General features: G+C 38.1%; 1 protein-coding gene across 1 annotated transcript in view; it reads right to left on the bottom strand.

Annotated features, from left to right (window-relative positions):
• Positions 1 to 11,877, bottom strand: part of TNS3 (tensin 3) — a 122,791-nt gene extending 110,914 nt beyond the window's left edge. The window contains exons 1-4 of the mRNA XM_066323113.1: positions 11,706 to 11,877; positions 5,680 to 5,730; positions 4,334 to 4,456; positions 2,814 to 2,878 (exon numbers count right to left, since the gene is read on the bottom strand). Of these exons, the coding sequence (XP_066179210.1) occupies positions 2,814 to 2,878; positions 4,334 to 4,456; positions 5,680 to 5,730; positions 11,706 to 11,855 (389 nt within the window). The 5' untranslated portion in view covers positions 11,856 to 11,877. The remainder of the gene's footprint in view (positions 1 to 2,813; positions 2,879 to 4,333; positions 4,457 to 5,679; positions 5,731 to 11,705) is intronic.
• Between the last annotated feature and the right edge of the window lie 7,776 nt (positions 11,878 to 19,653).

Raw genomic sequence — 19,653 nt, 5'->3', positions numbered from 1 at the left:
GTCTTTTCCAAAAATTAATCAGAATCTGCCAATAGTCTTGACAAGGAGCTGGATCAGAAGACAGTCAAGCCTTTTCTTCATGGGTGCTAAAAACTGCTTAGTGTGTATTTTAAATATTCTTGATCCAAAACCTCTTTCTCACACAATCAACCATGTATCTTCACCCACATTGCCATCCAGAATTTAAGGGGCCTGTTCCTAACTGGCAAAAAACTGCCAGCATTTTGCTTGTTAAAATAGAATGTATTTCTGATTTATAATTGACCTCACTAAATCTGATGAAACATTATTCCTTCCTAAATGAGAAAATTTGATACTACAACATATAACTAAAGGAGAGTTGCATCAATAAGTATTTTTCCTAGAATGGTTTAGTTTGGAAATAACCTTAAAAATCATCTTGTTTCAACTCTCCTGCCATGGGCAGGAGACCAGGTTACTCCAAGTCCTATCCTACCTGGCCTTGAGCACTTCCAGAAATGCGGCATTCACAACTTCTCAGGACAAACCTGTTTCAGTGTCTCACTACTCTAACAGTAAAGAATTTATTCTTTATATTTAATATCTAATCTAAATCTACCCTCCTTCAATCTATAACCATTCCCTCCTTGTCCTATCACTGCCTTACTTTGAGAAAGTCCCGCTCCACCCATCTTGTAGGCCTCCTTTAGGTACTGGAGGACTACCAGAAGGTCTCCTTAGAGCCTACTCTTCTTTCAGACTGAACAACCCCAACCCTGATCTTTAGGCTGTCTTTACAGTAGAGGTGCTAAACCTAAATTCACAGAATTTCACTAAGCCTAGATTTTTTTGGCATGTTGTTGTGGTTCAGGAATGGAGTTGCCTAATTTAGTGCCCCTACTGATGCTCTCCAAATCACACTGCTGCTTTCTCCCTGCCTCCTCTCCCCTTCCGTGGGATCAAGAGTAGAATTGGAGGCACAAAGGCAAAGATCACAGGTTTTGATCTTTGAATAAGGACAATTTACTGGACACAGGAATGCGATAAGTAAAATAATAGTAAGAATAACAATACTATTGACAGAGGGTAGAAAAAAGGAAACATTATTGCTCATTGTGGAAACTCCCAACAATAGACAATGCTGGATGGCTCCCTCTGCCACACTTTCTCAACCAGAAGGGACTCCTGCTGCCTTGAAGGATGCCCTTCCCCCCAATCTCAGCAATGACAGAAGGTGGTATAGAATAATCTCTGGGTACTGGCCACACTCCCTCAAGCATACTGGAAAAAACAAAAACCCTGTCCTGGCCAGAACTAGAACACCCATGGATGCTGACAATTATGAACTCTCTTTAGTGTGAAGATCTTCAAGTTCTTCTAAGTACCATTTCAGACACAGTAGATGGCACCCTTAACAGCAGCACCTGCAGTTATTTCTGCTTCTGCAAGGTTGCTGTATACCATTTTCAAGAGTCTTGATAATGCTAGGGATATACAAATCCTAGCTGGGAAACCCCCAACCTCATTCTTACACAGAAAAGTTGAGTTTTGGATAGCAGCTGCCAGATACCCAGAAAGTTAAAGAGGGCTTTCCAAGTTCACTCCTCACCTGCAATTTCACTGGAGGAATCCTGAATTTGTTAGGGGTAAAATGTGATACCTTTCATTGCTGGGCTTAACAAAACAATACCTGAATGGGACTGTAATGGTGTTATCAAAATGTATTTACAGCCAGGTACCACCTTTAAGGATGACATAATACACTGATCACCACATAATACACATGCAACACTGAAATCACACCACAACAAGTGTACTATCCTCACTTGACAGGTTTTGTCATTCACAATACTTCTCAACAAAATATAAAATTGTGGCAATTACTGAGGCAAGTGGTTTTTTTTCAGCACATATTGGTGTACACAATACGCTTGGTTTCTTGGTCCATTATTACTCATAAATTTGGGTTTCCCCAATGAACACAAATTATTTTCCATTATTCTAGTCTGACTGACATCCATGATTAATTTGCCATCAAATACAGGAGTGGATCAAATCTATTACTGACAGACTGGTGTGAATTCAGGACCAAACTTGACTCAACCATAGCACTTAGAATGTATTCTTATTTTAATATATTTATGTATGTATTTAAATTTAAAAAAAAAAAAAGGAAAAAAAAGTGTTTAGAAACCTAACAAAACTTTCCAAAATGCATTTCATCCTTTTTGACACTGTTTATTAAATTGTATCTTTTTTGAGATAAATTGTCAATTCTCATTTTGTAATTTGAGCACTCCAAAAGAAACAATTAAAACCGAGTAACAAGACATCTACTGTTTGAACTGCCTTCAAAATAAAGTCTAGATTATTTCTTACACTTCATTCTGCACTTGGATCAATGTCTAGAAATTCCCTACTCAAACACTGTTTCCAGATTCTAATAACACTTTTACTTAAATACTTTGGGAATAATTTCTCACTGATTCAAGAGGCCACTTGATGGATGTGGCAAATAGATAAATTTAATAGAATCAAGATATTATCATTACATAAAAATGGTTTCTTGCACATTCTATCATTCATCTGAAAACATCCTTTAGAAAAATTTTCTGCAAGCCAATAAAATCTCAGTTTCAAAGGGACTTTAGGTTGTCACCTAATCCAGTCTCCTGCTGGAACACTATTACAAGAAAATTATCATAAAAGCAGATGCTGTAAGAAAGACATGCTCCAAAACTCTTTCAGAAGAAAACCTGACAAAGAGTAAACTGACAGACAGTAATCAATTAAAAGGCATTTTTCTAATGCTTATTGTAAAAAACCATACAATATGCATTATTCACACTTACCTTGCAGAAACATTGGTAAAGTGCATATACGATGATATGACTACACCTATCCTTCCTTTTCCTCCCTGTATTAGGAAAAAGGGAATGATAACTTACATTATGTATTACATTATTGGGCATTATATGTAAGACCCATACTAAATACAATTTCAAAGCAAGAGATTCAGAGTCCTTTTGCTCATGCGCCCTGTTTTGATGGAAAGGTGAAAATAATGGGCAGCTGGCTGACAAATAACATAAAAAAACACTAAGTAGGATTTCTATGTGCATGCCTGTCAAATCTCACCAATTAAAAGAAATCACTGGGGAAAAAAAATTGTACAAACTATTCTAATTCTGTATTGTTTTTTTTCCAGAGATCATTCACAACAAGTCTAGACAATATTGCCATTCCCAGGATGAAATGCTATAAAATACCTATTTTAGAAAGAATTGGCCTTTCTGGCAGGTTTTCCTATTTCTACCTCTCCAACACCTGAGATTTATAGTAACTGATTTTCTATGGATAATTTGAAAAATGTTCTAAAGTAATTTTATATAATTTATATGAAAAAAGCAGTAGAATTTAACAAGCAACAATTCTCACAGATTTCAAAATACTTTCAGCCTCTCAGCTGATAGTTGTTGGCTGTATCTATCTCTGCAGCTGGAAACCTGTATCAGCAAAAGGCATTAATCAAGAACATGCATTATCAATTTGTATATGATTTTATACCTAGAAATACTTTGTTCCATTTTCTTTTGTCCCACGTATGGGCTGCATTCCTGCAACTAGTAAAATGTCAAGTATTTAATACAATAATGACAGCCTGGAAGAAATTTTGGACTAGAGACTTCACAACCTGACTTGAAGAGAAGTTTCCATCCTATTCCATTAACACCATCATTTTGTTTAGAGTAATATCTACCACTGATACAGAGATAAGTTTGCCTCAAGTGTCACGAGTGCAGCTACCAACCCGGTTCTGTATTCATTTTATCCAAATTCAACTAACGTTTTTTCTTTATTTCTGTTTATTGTAAGGAAGCAGGAGGAGGTAAGACAGCACACTGGTAGCTTTGCTCTAAGGCACTGCAATGATGCTGTCAATTAAAGCCTTTCAAAAGTATCCAGAAAGTCCTTAATGACCTCATTTCCTACAACTATACACAGTCTAAAGAGATGACCTGCCTATTTTTATCCAGCAACAAAATTCATGAGTGTCACAGAACATGGAGATTTTGCATCAAGCTGGAAAAATCTCAAGCATCTAGGTACATTTACAGAAGTAACAGTGACCTTTGAAGGATGAAATAACATTGGTTCATGCTATACCGGCAGCAAGGGCTGGGATTTAGTCATGAAAAAGAAATCTTTAACAAGCATGAAAGGTCAATGGATTTAAGCTTACTTACATCAACAGTGCATCTGGCACACTGTTGCCAACATTGAAAACAGATCTAACTTTTTATTTTTTAAAGTGAGAAGAGTAAAGGATTAGGTTTTTGAAAATGAATATAAACTCATCTACTGCACTTACTCTGCAATGGATCACCACAACGTGTTGAGGGTCATTGTCCAGCCAGGACTCCATAGCCTTGCAGATGGTGCACACCTTATCCAGAAGTGGAGCATGGAGATCAGGCCACCCCACATCCATAAGCTGCAATTAAACAAGTAGCATTTATGAGAGACACTTTGACCCTAGTATCACATACTAAAATCTGGATTCAAGTAATTGTCATGGTTAAAAGTCTTCACAACTTTTCCCTTCCCACACAATCATGCAATTGTCATAATGCTTACAGGTCTCTTAAGTGGAAGAGAGAATTTATTGTTTTTTAAGATACTAGTACCTTTATAAAAACCAATAAACAAAAAAACTTCCTCCTCCTCGTCCCATCCCAACCTCATCAACCACTGAAAAATAGCAACATTTCTGAAAGTCCTGATTTCTTTTAAGATTTTTCAGTTAGAATTTCTGGTATTTTATAACAATAAATACAATCAGAATTAGAAAAAAGAATGATTTTTGATGGTGTTAGTTTTACTTTCAATTTATTTTCTTAATGTGCAACATGATTACAGTATGTCAGAATTTTGTTCAGATTTTCTGTTCACTACATAGTACAGTTTACTAAGCCTATTTTTATAATATGCATATTTACTAACAAAACATATGCAATACATACATATGCATTCAACACATGTCAAATATTAAAAAAATACATTCTTCATGACCAATAAAAAATGCAAAAAGTTAAAATTAAGAGGAGTTTTAGTATTTTCCTCAGATAGCTTATCTCTGTAAATCTCCTGCTGTGAATACACATCTGTGCTACTTTGTCTGGCCTTGTAACAGATGATGAAGTGTATCTGCACACCATTTCTTACAACAAACAGATCAGTTAGTGAGAAGTAACAAGAGTCAGACATCAATCATTCTGACATTCCTTATGCCTCTACTGGGCAGAGAAGCAACTACTCAAATATACTGCAAAAGGGAAGTCCTTATCTGAATCGAGTTCACTAGCTTCAGCTGACTGTACATTACAGTATACAACGCCAGTATCCTGTGACTGCACAAAGAAAGTATACTTGAAGTAAAATTTGTATCATCCAACAGAAGTTTTTCAGAAGTCACAACAGGCTTCTAGTCCTGTGTGTAAAGTCTGAAATAACAACAGGAATAGCTGTGTAAAACAGATCTAACAGACACAAAACAGAGCTTGAGAAAAAATGAAAAGGAATGCATGTGGGGTTTTTTTGTATCTTCCAAAACTTCCTCTATTACTCTGTATATCAACACTTGCATAGCTACGGGGCTTATCAGGCCATTTAAGTTATTTAACTCTAGAAAGCTATGATACAGAAGACAATTGGTACCTTTGGGTTAAGCTTGGAAAGGTCATACCTCTTTTCAGAGAGGTTTAATACCTGTTCAGGAAGAAAGAAAAAATATTCACCATCAACACTCTATAATTTATTTAGTAAATAGATATATATGAAACATAAAAATTACAAGAAACTACAATGATATGTATGGTTTGCCCACTAAACTAAACTAAACTAAACTAACATTTGACATCAGGCAGCACTAGCAAATGTAATTTAGATATTCAGTTATTTTACAATAAAACTAAAACTAAAACTAAATGCACATTTTGAAGAAGGACAATTAAAATTCTACTACATCTTATTTATTTCACATGGCTTTGAGTCAGAGGTACACTGGCTACCACGCAACATAATGCAGAGCATAAGAAGTAACAGTGAGAAGTCTGGGAGGGGGTACAGTGTTAAATATTTGAATTTGTGTGCCTGACAAGAAAGTATTGGTCTGTCAAAACTGCAGGGAAGTTATGACATACCTATTTAACTATAGCTTAGCCCATGAGATCTTCCAGCTCTTCTGTTAACTCACTAAACAGCAAGTTGCCCTCTACTTAGTGCTTAATAATGAATAAATGAAGAGATACACTGCAAAATGAACAAAAGAAAGCAGTGTATACAAGAATAATTGACTCCTTAATTAGAAAGTGTTTTAAATTAATATCAATCAATAACAAAAAGCTGAAATACCATCACAGGAGAACTGAAACCATGCTAATGAGGCGGATTCTCTTTCACAGTGTGGCTATTTCACATTCCGAGTTACATACAGGAGGCATAATCATTGAAAAAGTCTCATAAATTACATAGAGAAAATGGAATAAACAGGTCATAAACATGAGAAAGATTTAATATGAGGCAGGTTTATTATATTATTTATTACTATTCAAAGACAATTTAAAAACCCTTTTCTAAAGTGTAGTTCTCATCTAAGGTATTACTCTTTTGCATTATCCAGCACTCTCATGAGATGTCTAAGCAAAGAATCCAAAAACTCAACAGGTTAAAGCAATTACATCACTGTACATATCCTTATTGGAAATGCCAATAGTAAAACAGGAATTAAACTAATATTATCTTCTATAAATGACACAATTTTTTTTGTAGTTTTCTATTAGCTTTCATAATTGGAAAACAAATTAACAGAGGTGTGCAGTTCTCAATACAGATCTTAGTACAGAATTCTTAAAATGAGTGCTAAAGGTAAATTAAAAAATCTATTATCTAAAATTTTCCACAGGAAAAGAAGGGGTATTTGACAAAAACCTTTTTATTCATCTTTCTTACTGTATTTATAGTTAAGAACTATTAAAAATTCCTGTTTGTCAGGATACAGTCCTGCTCATAATACGTATTTGTCACTGCTGGATCAGACACCAAATTCAAAGATGCTGTTGTACTGAAGTCCCTGTCAAGCTACAGTGATCACACTGAGACACTCCAGGAATCCCAACAGCACAGAATAGAGACTAGAAGGTACAGGAAGCAACATTTCACATCAACAAAGCAAGACATCACAGAAGTCTTTGAAGAGAAGTATACGGAATAAAAAGATGCCACTGTGTGTTGGTTTTGGCTGGGGTAGACTTAATTTTCTTCATAGTAGCTCATATGGGACTGTGTTTTGGATTTGTGTTGAACATAGTGTTGATAAAACAGGGATCGTTTCATTATAGTTGAGTAGTGCTTACACAGTGTCAAGAGTTTTTCTTTTTCAAGAGGCTTCACACCATGCCACCAGCAAGTGGGCTGGGCTTGCGCAAGAAACTGGGAAAGGACACAGCCAAGACAGGTGACCCCAACTGACCAAAAGGATTTTCTAGACCATATAACATACTCAGCACATAAGCCTAAGGAAGAAGGGAGTGGAGACATTCAGAGTGGTGGTGTTTGTCTTCGCAACACATCATTACACATTATGAAGCCTGGCTGTCCTGAGGATGGTTGAATATCTGCCTGCTCATAGAAAACAATCAATAATTCCTTGGTTTGCTTTGCATGTGTATAAAGCTTTTGTTTAACCTACTAAGCTCATAATATGTATTTTCTCACTTTTACTCTTCCAATGCTCTTCCCCATTCTATTGGTGAGGAAGCAAGTGAGCAGCTGTGTGGGGCCAAGTTACTTGTGGGATTAAACCATGACACAGTGGAAGACTGACTGGATCCTTTTTGATCCCTTTTTGGCATATCCTAAGTCTACTCACTTATATTTTGGTACAAGAAAGAGAAGCATTACCCTCAGTTTCTAATTTTCATCTGTTGGAAGAGTCATGTTTCTTCTGGGAACTGAAGCCCACAGGGAACAGAGGTTTTTTAAGATGTCAAAGGCAGAGAAAAATTTATTGTAAGCTATCAGGCTTTCATCTCTCCCTGAAGGACTCTGGTCTCAGACTGTCAAAGTATAATCCTCTGCTGTTAGAGAAGATTAGATACTTTGGGGTTTTTTTCATACTCTTCATAACAAGCTCATACTCACTCCTTTCACTGTAGTGAAAGGAAAACAACTAGATAAAAAAATGACAAATGCTGATTTGTAGTATATGTTCTGTTAGCTGACACCCTGACCCAATAAAAGAGTAGAATTGTTCTCATCAGCTTCAGCAGGACTGCTGAGTTGCATACCATTTTGTGGAGGTTTTTGTTTTTGTTTTTGTTTTTTTTTCCTTTGCATATATATATGTGCCTCTTGAGCAGGCTGAAGAGGTTTCAAAACATGAAAAACAAAAGGTAGTTTAAAAACCAACTCTCTACAACCTAATCTGGCTGTGCTTTGTCAGGTTATCTTGCAAATTTGCAGAAACACATTTGGAGTAGACAGCATCAAGCTTTCTATTTATCAAGACATCTGATTTCCAAAGTACCCATTAGAAAATAAATTAATAGAATGGACCTAAAACAAAAAATAACAAAAATCTCAACAGTGCAAGAGAAACTGAGTACAATCCCTCCCAGAGATAGACACTACAGTCCTTCTCAGACACTAAACCAGATTTGCCATAAATCAGATTTTTGTAATACAAACAAGTATTGAGTGAGATTTGCCTGAAGATACTACAAGCTTACACTGTTATTGCATGGAAAAGGCCAGATAACAGGTGAACTTGAACCTTTAAAGCTTTACACACAGTAAACTTCAAACTACTACTATTGTGTGTCTTATAAACTACCAGTGCCTGATACAAGGGAAGCCAAGGGCACCAAGGCAGCATTCTGAGGTTATCAGTCCATGTCACAAGTTCAGTCTGGTTCACAATGCACCTATGACATTTCAGTTTGTGAGATGATAATGTGTTTAAATCATTAGTAGAATCTCTCTAGTAACTAATTTCTACTGTGAGTAAAGTTCATGTTCTTGAAGTCCTGGATTAAATTTTAACAGTTTACATACACAACCTAAAAAGACAGTACAAGAAAAAAAGTAAATAAAATATTTGCCTTGTTTTAAATTCACCTTCTGTAGTGGTTTCAAGTTTGCTAAATTCTGTTTTGACAAATTTAGTGTAGTGGTTTGAGTGTCTACTCACTTTTTTCTTTGGGAGAGAGGATTTGGGAGAAAAAGGAGAAACAGGCTCAACTTAAGGTAAACAGGTAGTTTTATTAATACACACTCAGAAAAAGAAAAAAGGAAGAAAACCAAATTAAATTTCTAAACTAACCCTTTCCCCCACCACAAACCACTCACTTTTCCACACAACATAGAGAGGAAGCTATGATTTTCAGTCAGTTGCAACCATCTAAACATAATCTTGCATCACTTTGGGAGACAAGTCTCTCTAGAGTTTTATGAAGACAGTTGTCACAAGAAAAAGTCTGGTGGTTCTCAATGTCACAAATCTGCAATCACATGGAATTTTGCAGATTTGTGCAGTCCCACCCATTAGCACCTTTTCTCTGGCTACTCATGGGTCTCTCAGCATATTTGGGGTACTATTTAAGAATGCTTCTTCTAGTATAAAACAAGGATTCTCTTATCTCTAAAATGGTCTCTATCTTAAAAGAAATAGAGACCTCCTATTAGCCCAGGAGGTGGGGCTTCAAATCACTTTCTTTCTAGAATTATCTTTGAAAAGCTGAGACTTCTTTATTTTTAGCCCAGGAGCCAGGGTATTCAAAATTCTCAATTAAATCTCAATTATATCAGTACACATAACCTTTGATTAGAACTTCCATTTCCCCATACAGCATTATGATATTACAATAAAAAAATCTATTTCTTCATGGTTTACATCCAGAGAAGTCCAGTCAAAAATGTCCACTTCTTCTATGCCTTCTTAAAATAATCTTTATCAGTTTTTTCGCTGACTTTGTCTCATGCTGTCTCTCTACATTTTAAATCACTGTAGTGGTTTGAAAGCAAAACCAGTGAGAGACTCCAAGTCAGAAATACAATTTAATAGGAAGGAAAAAAAAGTTAAATAAAATAAATGCAAATAATACAAAAGACCACTGACAGAGTCAGAATACAACCTGATCAGGATGGTGGAAGCAGTCCAGATGAGGTGGTCTTTCTGAAACAGTGATCCCGTAGAAAGGTCTGGTAGCTCTTGTCCTCTGGGAATCCAGTGGGTAAGGACTGCCTGTACTGTCCCAAATCCCAGATTATATTCAGGTGAGAATGCTTGGCTCCTCCCCCTGGGTGGAGCATCTCACAATGGGATGATCTCTTTCTATGAGTCATGCAGGGGGTCCTTGATGGCCCATTAAACAGAGAGAGCTCCCCGAGGGAGTTACCTGTGAGTCATGGGCAAGGCATTGACAGGCCATTAACAGAAGATAGTCCCAAGGGAGGGGGCAAGGGAAAACACTGCCCCACCTGGTTTCAACAGCTCATGAGGATGGTGATAGAATAAATACTTTGTGCACATCCTACACTGAAACCTAGGACAATCACTCTGTCTTCCATGGAGGAAAGGGTTAATGTTTTTGCCCAGTCTTTTCTTCTCTTGAGCTGGCTCCCAGTGTTGAAGTTCAAAGCTGCGCAGGTGATGGGGAATGTGGGGAGGGGGACGCATGCTCAGGAATGCTGATTGGTGCCTCTCTGGGGCCAGCGGTGCCAGCAGCTCAGCCAGGGCATGGCCCACCAGGGTCTGCCCCTCCCTGCTGGCCACCACGGCCCCTGCTCGCGGGGCAGCAGCCCCCAGACACCTCGCCGGGGCTGGCCCAAACCACCTGGGGTAGGTAATGGGGCCTGCACTGGGCCTCTGACTTAGGATGTGATGCTAACTTCTGGCCAGACGCAAGAGAAGGGTGCCAAGCTATCTGGGATCCTCTGATTTAAGCCTGGGTTCTCCAGAGGCGTAACTAACTCTTCAGTTGGTCAGCCAAACTGTCAACATCTGCTATAACTTCCCTAGAAAAAAAAAACCCTCACATCTGTGCTAAACTACCACACCTTCATAGAACAAGGTGAGACAATACATGCAATGGCACTATCCAGAAAACAGCACAGCAGATTAACAGCTTGTTGTCAACATTAAAAAAAAAAAAATATCTGCACACAGAGCTCACTATACATTTGCTTGATTTCCAGAAAACTAAATGGCAAAAAAAAAATCCACCTAAAACAAGTTAATGAGAAAAAGTTGGACAGAACACATCAACAGGAGCCAAACTTTTACATGTTGCCTTCACAAGTGAAGACATGACAGTGACAGATTATCAGATACCACTTGAGAACCCAGATGTAGCTCACTGCTACAAAAGAAGAGCACACTCCACATTGCAGGGTGTGTATTTTTAAAAGCATGCTTTGGACAATGAAAATGGTCAGTGAAATTATTCTTCAGCATTTGACTACATCTTATCACCACATCACCACAGTGGCTGCACTCCCCCAGCAAAAAGAATGTTTTCAATATGTAGCAGCTTAAAACACAACTGAAAATCTTGCACTTGCTCACAAAGCTGTAAAGATGGACCAAAGAGTGACTTTTAGTTTATAATGGTTTATGTGGACATAAAGTAGTCTTCCTGCATGACAAAAGAAGAAGTGTCACAAACAGCTGATCTTACACGTACCAAGTAATTATCACCATGTTTGGACTTGAGCATTCGTGCTACTTCTTGTAGATTGTGGAGGTAAGTTTCCTCAGAACAGCCAGCAGGGAAGGATACAGCAATAATCCGCTCTGTGATGTAAGTGAGGTCAAGTTCATAGCCTTCCTCCATAATGTGATCCAAGTCTACACTTCTGGGAAGAAATTAGATGTGACAGTAGTTCTGAGCAATGCAGCCAAGAAGAAACATGGCACATTAATGAGAAGAAATTGCAACTTACACTTCTACAGCCATGTATCAGATGTTTGCAATAATTTCATTACAATTACAACTCATTAAACTCCTACAGATCTCAAAGTATTTAGTTCAGAATACAAATGGAGTTCTTTACCAGAATTCTTTACATCAAAACTGTAGTGAAAACATCTCTGCGACCAATAATGTGGAAAAGCAATAAAATGAATACAAGCAATTTGACAAATACTTGCATAATAAATTTGTGAGTCAAACATAAATGTACAAGTACTTCTGTCTGTACACATATCTCTGTAGAATTCCTCAAATGCTTTACAAATTGGAAGCTTGACCAGCAATCTGTAAAACACTGCAGATCTTGAAGCCTGCTCTGAGTAAAACTGAAGTGAATCTAAAACCAGTCCCCAAAGTACAACAGACATGAATGTAATTCAGTTAATTTCATTGGTTAGTCTACAAATACTTCTATTTCTTTTCCAGGTGATGGGCACAACTTTGTCCTTCTTAATAAAATATCAGAAGATCAGCTCAGTAACTATGCCTAGTTGTTTTCTCATAAAGACATTGTAAAAATGGTACTTGGATAGCAGAAGACTGAACTCACACAAATCACAACCACAAATAACAAAGCCTAAAACCATCACCACACGACACTGCAACATAAAAGAAATACTTGCCGTGATATTTTGTCACAACTGAAAGAGGAGTTCTTCAAAGCACTGCTGGAATTCTGGAACAAAGAAAGCAGAAAAATCAATCCAGAACCCTACTTGCTGCCACCAATGTCAACACTTCTGCCTTTTTTCTTCATTTATGACTTGAAAGACTATAACAAGAGGATACAAGAGGATTATTGCCCTATGTTTTGAATGCAAACATGGCGGTTATGCCTAGGTTTTGTCTCACTTTCTACTACCTCTTCTAATTCACTACTGCCAGAACAATCTTTTGTGACCTTCTTTTGTGCTCTTCTTGGTAACTGCATTAAGATTAGAGAAAACATAGATGGCTGTGAAAATAGGTAACTTTAATTTTTGTATAGACCTGCAAAAGTAAGTTCTTCTCCACTGATTCTCTTATGACAATATTGAAATATATACTTCGGTATCAGACTCCTGAGAATTTTATCCTGAGAATGTGTAGTAGTTTATTTTTGTGGGTCCATTTGTTCAGTAACTATGAATGAAAAAGTGTAAAAAATATCTCCCTCATGAACCACAGTAACAGAATTTGTCTCACTTAATTGTAGCTGTCTCAGATTTAAGCTCCAGTGTGATTGCCACCCAAGCTCTGTATGCAATAGAGAGAAACACATCTGGAGGAGGTAGTATTCCTTCCTTCCAGGATAGGTTTGAAAAGAAAAAACCCTACAGAAAGACAGCTACCTTTAAACAAACATTAAATAGAAAGAAATATTAATATTCACTTAAATTTAGCCATCTCTCTCTATATATTTAACTTGTGAATATTTTTATTTTAGTGACTATATTTTGTTTATTTTTTAATTTAGCACTTGGATATGAGTATGTCTTGATATAGAAAATCGGGAGTTAAATTTAGAATCACACACCAGTAAATCAATCAGAGAATCAATCTCCTTGCCCTGAATTCATACTTTATATACAGACACATGCACACAAAAGCTTATTTATTAAGGGTTAAAGCTGGAAAACTGATAAACTATTTTGGCTACACATAACAAGTGTTCCCAAACCAAATAAACTGTGTTTGAATGGAGGATGCCTTAGAACTTTCCATAAAATGATGCTGTGTATCAAAATCTGGGAATAGCTAGGACACATACAAGCATGGAAGTGGGACATTTTCTTTCAGAATTTCTGGAAGTGAACTGTTCTGGCAATTTTTAAAGCACAACTGATTACATAAGATTTACCTAATTTAAATGTTGGGTCTCAGTTTTACTAGTGTAGTGGTGTGTTTTGGGGTTTTACCTGTTTTTCTGTATTCGTTCCTTGTTTTATACTGTTTCACAATTGTTTCTCCCTGTACCCCCATGTTAAACCCCTTTTTGGTCTACCCCAGTGATTGTCAGATGTCACTCACAATTAGCCGTCTTGTCGATCCCTCCACAGCCTCACCCAGATGCCTGGAAGGTTCTAGCAGGGACATCGAGTAATCCAGCAGGGTCTCCATTTTCCCACCCCCCTAACTGATTGATTTGTTTTACTGTCTGTCCTTTATGTTCTGGGTCACTCCCCCTCCTTTGAGATTGGTTCCAAGTTGCTCCCATCCCACTTCCCCACCCCCTACATAAGGTGCTATCCAAAGGGGAACGCCAGCTTTGGCAGGCTGACTCCTGGGTGGAAAAGTCACCTGGATTTAATAAAAACCCAGTTGAAGTCCCCCACCGAAGTCCATCCTTTATTTCTTGCCACTGTTCACACTTCTGCCGAGGCAAGGACCCACTGACGCGTTCCAGAACACTGAATTGTATGTCTGCAGCAATGCTGGTGCCAGAGCTAGCCAGGGAGCAGGGGTGAAAGCCCCAGGAAATACACCGAACAGACACACACTAGCTTCTGTCTTTACTTAGAAAACAGAAGATGAAGAAACTTAATGGTATTTTCAACCTCTTTTAACCAAATCCCTTCTTAGAATTTTAAAGGCTTTAGATAATACACCATGGGTGCCAAAACAAGTATATAACAATAATTGAAATTCAAGACATAGCTTTCAGCATATTTTATTTTGGTTTTATAAGTAGAAAGCAATTAGAAGCAAGACTCTCTACACTTCCTTGGTTTCTGTTGGTCACAGATGTATCCATTGCTAAAGAAGTACTTCTGCCATTTACTAAAAATTTCATGACTAAACTGTCACGTATCCTGAATAATCAGACACTTAAAACAGCTTCCTCTGTTAGTGATAAAACCATTCTCTATTTCACACTGTTGTGCCATATAAACTAGCATAAATCCTAGTAGCATACAGTGTACAAGCATATGAACAATTAGATAATGCAAACCACTAGCAAAAAAAAACATTAGTGAGATATATATTTACTGTATGTGTGCTGTGTCACCACACCATCAGAATACAAGTTTCCCCAAACAGGATTCAGCAGCACAGGGAAGACCTCCATAAAGGCAAATCATCTCTATCCAAGTGAAAACAAACACTGTTTACTGCTTGCTAAACACTGGAGGGATAATGACAAAAAAAATTTGACTAATCTTCCAAGACAGCAAATGCCATCTGGCATATCCCAGAATGGACAATTACACAGAAAATCTCACAAAACTAGGTATGATTTTCATTTGCTGACAACTAACAGCAGTAGAGAAGATGTAGGGCAATGAAAAACAGTGGTTCCATATGGGGTGTTTTAAGCACACCTGGCTAAAAATTTAGAGATGTAATTACGACAGACTCAGTGAAACTAGTTCTTGCTATGTTGTAAGTAGTTTTATATTCCGAACAGCACCACATAGATGTTATCCCTATGTAAGCAAGTGCAAGGAACCTTTTGGTCAAATTTACCTGCAGCTGTATGAAGGCCAGCAGGTAGAGGCAACAGCTTCTCTAATAACTATCTTCTTTCCATTCATAGATTTGTATTAATAAGCAAATTCATTGCATCCAAGTTATTATCCAAGTGTTATTGTCCTTTTCCAGTATAAATTCAAGCCATACAACTATCTCCTTTGACACACTCTGTACTGCTTCTTTTACCACCACTGGCTCCTGCACCTAGTACTGGGTTCATCACAGAGCTTGTTATGCCAACTTTCTCAAAAATTAAGTCCTCAGACAAAACCATCTGTTTTGCACAGCCTGGTTTTTGGTAGCAGGGGGCCACAAAGACAGCTCCTCTGGGAAGCTGCTGGAAAATCACAGGTCTTGCTCCTAGTCAGAGAAGAGAAGGAAGGGAGAACATATGAAGGAAAACAACATGACAACACCAAGGTCCGTGGAGAAGAAGGGGGAGGAGGCGCAAGAGCCGAGATTTCCCTGCAGGCTGTGGTGAAGACCATGGTGAAGCAGGTTGCCCCACTGCAGCCCATCGGTCCATGGGGGATGCACAGATCCACCCACAGCCTATAGGGAAGGTGCCCATGCCAGAGCAGCTACATGCCTGGAAGAGGTTGTGACGCAGTGGAAGACCCAGTGGAGAGAGAGAGCCTTTGCTTTCACACTGGAGCAGCCTGTCCCTGGATGACTGCATCCCATGGAAAGAGAGACAGATACTACAACAGTTTTGGAACTGTCTGCACATTAGAGGGACCCATGTTGCAGCAGGTGCAGTGCTGCTGCTCATGAGAGTGGACCCATGCCAGAGAAGTTCACAGAGAACTGTCTCCCACAGGAGAGGCCCCACAGTCTCACAGGGGAAGGTCTCCTCACCCAGAGCAGCAGAACAAAATATCAGAACTGACCAAAATCCCCATGCTCTGTCTCCACGCACTGCTGGTGGGAAGGAGGGAGGGGCTGGGGGGAAATGGTGGTTTATTTTACTTCTCATTATCCTCTTTGGATTCTGTTAGTAATAAATTTCACTTTGCAACCTTAAGTTGAGCCTGTTTTGCCCTTGAAGTGTTTTCTCCTGGTCTTTATCTCAATTCATGAAGCCTTCGTTAACTTTTTGTTCCCTCTCCTCTGCTCAGCTGTGGCAGGGGAGGGTGAGCAAGTGACTCTTGTTGGTGCCCGGCATTGGGCCAGGGTCAAACCTCGACACCATCCCAGAGTCTCCTACAGCCGAGGTATGATACAGAAGCTAAGAAAAAATCCCATATTGAATTCTGAATAATTTTCACCACATCACAAGAGTCCTAGATCTAAGTTTCCCAGTACAGCCTGCTGTCAATGCAAGCATAGAAAGTGGGCCAAGCAGACCAATTAAACTAAAGCATAGATTGAACAAAACAGACTTGTGAGATCAGCCCTGTTTATTCACCTTCTGACACCAAAGAGGGTGAATTTTATCATGGATTACCTGGCTTGCCTCAAATAGCAAGCTTGTATCTGTCCCACACAGCAAACAGCATCTCATACCTTTATAATCTTACTTTGATACATTTCACAGCTTCACAGCAAAAACATGATGAAGGTCATGTACAGGCCATCTCACACCATGTGGCCCAGAGATGGCATTGAGACAACTCCTCCACAAGTCCAGAAAATGAAGGAGTAAGAATAACCCTTTTGCTAAATCTGCATCTCCTGCCCTATGATGAAAGGCTGTCTCTCAAAGAAATTGAGAAAATTAAGTAAAAATAATGCCTAAAAAAAATTATCTTTAAAAGAGTCATTATCTCAGCTACATGATCATTCTCAACTTTTCCAAGAACAGAATAAGGAAACTTGGGTTATATCCAGTAGGCTTACATACCTCACTAGGCTTACATACTTCATAGGTTAAAGTTCTCTGTAGTAGAGCTTCTGACACCAGAACAATTATGAAAAAGGACAAAGGATAAAGAGGGTTCAGTTGTGCCCTGGACAAATTCATCTGCATTTCTGCAGTACACTGAGTTACTACATAGCTCTGGAATGTTAAAACCTAATATGTGAACTACTCATTTCCAATACCAAAGTTAAACTAGACATGTGGGCCACACATGGGCTTAAAAACACTGTGGGATTATGACTTGCCCCTTTTGAGACTAGAATCAAAGACAGGCTAAGGAAGCCAAATGAAAAATCAAGCAGTTGCCTTTCCTAAAACCCTGTTACTGGCATTGAACTAAAATACAGTAGTATTAATAGAATGATACAGCATCTGCTTAAAAGTTATCTCAGCAGAATAGAAGAAAACCTGGTTTCAAGGACTGGGTTGTTTTAAACAGCTGAGTCAGTTGTACATCAACTATATATATTGTTCCTTTGGTGAACTGCACTACTGAAAACTCAGAGCTACAAGATCTGACATGCACTCACATAGCTCATCTGTTTCTCTACTGGGCTCCTTCTTGAATGAAAGCATAAACAGACATAAGGATCAATGAGTAGAAATTACAACTATCTGAAATGTAAATCAATGATCCATCTGTGACTTAAAGGTATCAGAGGACATTTCAAAAGAATGACATGTATCTACTTCAGATATAAGTATTTTATTTGTGCCTCTTTTTAATGTTGCTATAAGCAAAAGAGAATTTGATTACCTAAGCTGCATAAAATTATATGGATTTTACACAGATTGTTTTCATCTTATGAAACTTTTTTCCTGCGTGATTGTTCACCATTCAAACAGCACAAATAAAAATACCAACAGAAAGACTCATCAGCAGGATACCTGAATGCATTTGAACCAGATCTGTGATGTATTTTCATTTCTCAAGCCATGGACAGGAATCAGAAGAAATTCTCCAGCCTATTCCAAGGCACAGTGTAACAGCTCTATACACTCCAGCATATTGCAGAAAAAGGGCAATGAACTACACTGATCGTTGGACTGCTCACCATAATAATTCCTACTGAATTATGAGTTGACACAATGAAACATGTATGGATGTTTTGGATGAGAACCACAATTTGCATAATCTTTTGGCCTCTGGCTTTAGAACGATTCCAAGTGCAGAAAATATTCATGCTTTATATATAAATATCTCTCTATGCTATTGTGTATCAATTCCTGCAGTAAATATTAATTTAAAATATTGGTTTAGTTGACTCCGCCTAAGAGATTTATTTCTACTGCAAGCATCTTTTTGTTTGAGAGCAAATATAGTTTTGTTTTGTATACTGTAGTCCATAAAAATCCTGATCTGTTCCCCTGTGTAGTGTAACAACAGGAGTCCAGACAGATGTGACCCTTGCAAGTAGCAGTGTCTGCAGAACTTAGAAATCTCAGCTTGCTTTCTCTCTGACTCTTAGCTGCTGGAAAAGCTGCTCCCATGATTCTTTCATACAACATTTCAGCCAAAACTGCCAGGCTCTGTAAACAATTTCACTGTAGGGCTCTGTAATGCACCTCAATTTTAACAAGTTTGTTGGGCCCTTGGATATAGAGTTCTACCTATAGAGTTCTACCAATCTGCCAGGGAAAGAAAGAACTAACCAGGGCTGAGAGATTATCTTCCAACTTACTTAGATTCAAGAAAACAGCCCTGCTCATGGCCTGAAAGTTCCTTGTACAGTTGGGCACTCTATCCATCATTTGGTCTCTTTTCATAGCAGAGAAAAGGCACATAGCACATTTCTGCTGCTAAGAACTCTTTAGAAGAAAATACTAAATGCATGTAAAGTCATTCATGTCTCTCATTCATGTGAGAATGAGGTATAATTGTGTCTTAGTGTAAAATTTTACAGGCATACATTCTGAATGATCACATTCAGAAAATTGTACTTCTACAATATCTCAAGACTAGGAGTTCACACAAAGCTTTGTGAGGTTAGCACCTAGCCCTAATCAGCACTATTGCCACTAACTGTCTTTTGCACACCTGCCTGGGCGAATCAGAGCTGTGTCAACACTCAAATGACTGTGTTCCACTACAAATCTATGGGGACAATTATTATATCTATATGTAAGTACTACTACTTTAAGTATTAGGAAAGGAGTTTGCCTCAGCTGACTGAAATAATGTATGTACTTCAGCTCCAATTGTAGCATAGTTTCATAATTATGCTAGAGCTTTGAAACAGCTTCCTGAATGAGTACTATCCACAGGCAACATAATCAAGCACAACAGACACAGCAGAGTGTAAAGGCTTCTGCATTAATTCACACCTACCACATTGTGAAGCTCTG

The sequence above is a fragment of the Sylvia atricapilla genome, chromosome 1 (assembly GCF_009819655.1).
Source record: "Sylvia atricapilla isolate bSylAtr1 chromosome 1, bSylAtr1.pri, whole genome shotgun sequence".
NCBI lineage: Eukaryota > Metazoa > Chordata > Aves > Passeriformes > Sylviidae > Sylvia > Sylvia atricapilla.
Note: the sequence above shows the minus strand (reverse complement) of the source record. Positions and strands in the feature narration are given on the sequence as shown.